This window comes from Ciconia boyciana, chromosome 6 (assembly GCF_034638445.1).
Source record: "Ciconia boyciana chromosome 6, ASM3463844v1, whole genome shotgun sequence".
Classification (NCBI taxonomy): Eukaryota; Metazoa; Chordata; class Aves; order Ciconiiformes; family Ciconiidae; genus Ciconia; species Ciconia boyciana.
Window position 1 is genome coordinate 2,427,791 of NC_132939.1, and position 1,600 is coordinate 2,429,390.

The window sequence follows — 1,600 nt, forward strand, 5'->3', positions numbered from 1 at the left end:
TTTTTTGTTTGTCTTTTAAAAATAGATGGGTATTCTGTATCAGCAAAGGGTCCTATAAAGATGTCACGTAGAATTGATTGCATCAAGCTGTGTCTGATTGCTGAACCTTATCTGGAGAATGCACATATGTAGGATTCATTTATTTGATCTTAAAACAGCACTGCTCATTAGTAATGTTAAACCTGGCTTCTGCAAACTCGGGCTACACTGCCAATTTGAAATGTTTCTGGTTTCAAACACATTAGCCCAGATTTATTCTTAGCAAACGTCCGTGAGGACCTGGATCTCCTCTTTGGCCCATCGTTCCCTCTTGAAGATCCGCCAGAAGAACTAAATAACATGAGGGATGCTTCTCAATCTGAAAAATACAGCTCCTTGTGGAGTGACACAAAGAACACCAAGTCTTTCAAGTAGGGAGTGGCACATGGAAAAGGAGTGTACGTGAGGCTTTGAGTATAATTAGTGGGTTTAAGGGTAAAACCAGACACTATAACTACACCCCGACAGAGGAGAAAGAAAGCAGGAGCTCACTATATCTTGTAGCAATGACATGCACAATACTTGGGTCCTCATGATTGCTATCTTCTTTTTGCTTTCAGTTTAAATGGTCAGCAGCCAAATGGAGACTGAAAGTCAATTATGTCCAAGTCTATTTTGTTTAGTTTATGACACCTCTTTACCAGTTTGATTTCTAAAGGAAACAAGAACTTTTTCTAGGAGTCTCTCCAGAGCATCCTTCACCTCCATGTTCCTCAGGCTGTAGATCAGGGGGTTCAGCATGGGAATCACCAGGGTGTAGACAACGGATACCACTTTGTCCTGGTCTGGGGAGGAGCTAGAACTGGGGAGGTACATGAAGATCATAGTCCTGTAAAAAATGGAGACTGATGTCAAATGTGAGGCACAGGTGCCTCACATTTGTGCGGAGAAAGCTTTGTGCCTGCCCTCTGAGGAGCGGATCCTCAGGGCAGTGATAAGGATATAACCATAAGAAACAACAATGAATACTGAAGTGCTGAGTGCAATAAAAGTAGCAATGGTAAAAAGCACATGTTCATTGACAGTAGTACTGGAGCAGGAAAGTTTCAGGAATGTCACAGAAGTGATTGATGACATTAGGGCCATGGAAATGTAAACTGAACACTGAGCTGACAACCACTATTTCATTCACAGTAGCCACTATGTAGGATCCCACAGCCAGTTGGCCACAAACCTTTTGAGACATGGTGGCCACGTACCGGTCATAGGCCATCGCAGCCAGCAGGTAACACTCGGTGATTATGGAGGCTCCACAAAGGCACATCTGGGCTGCACACCCTGGCAGAGAGATGACTTTTCTTTCTTCAAAGAAGCTCACTAGTGTTTTGCGAGCAACCACTGAGGAATTACCTAGGTCTACCAGAGAGAGGTGGCAGAGGAAGAAGTGCATGGGGGTGTGGAGTTGAGAGTCAAGCCTGATTAATGCCGCCATGCCGAGATTCCCCACCAACGAGGTGACGCAGATCAGAAGGAATAGCACAAAGAATGACCCGCAGCTTCCAAATATCTGTGATTCTCAAGAGAATGAACTCATCGACAGTTGTCTTGCTTCTTCTGACCA

At 44.2% G+C, this 1,600-nt stretch overlaps 1 protein-coding gene across 1 annotated transcript; it reads right to left on the reverse strand.

Annotated features, from left to right (window-relative positions):
* On the reverse strand, positions 1 to 1,600 carry LOC140653151 (olfactory receptor 5G26-like). Its single transcript, XM_072864879.1, has 2 exons — positions 1,239 to 1,600; positions 1 to 868 (listed from the first exon to the last, which is right to left on the reverse strand). Exons 1-2 carry the CDS (start codon positions 1,469 to 1,471, stop codon positions 664 to 666), a joined length of 438 nt encoding a protein of 145 aa, XP_072720980.1. The 5' UTR covers positions 1,472 to 1,600; the 3' UTR covers positions 1 to 663.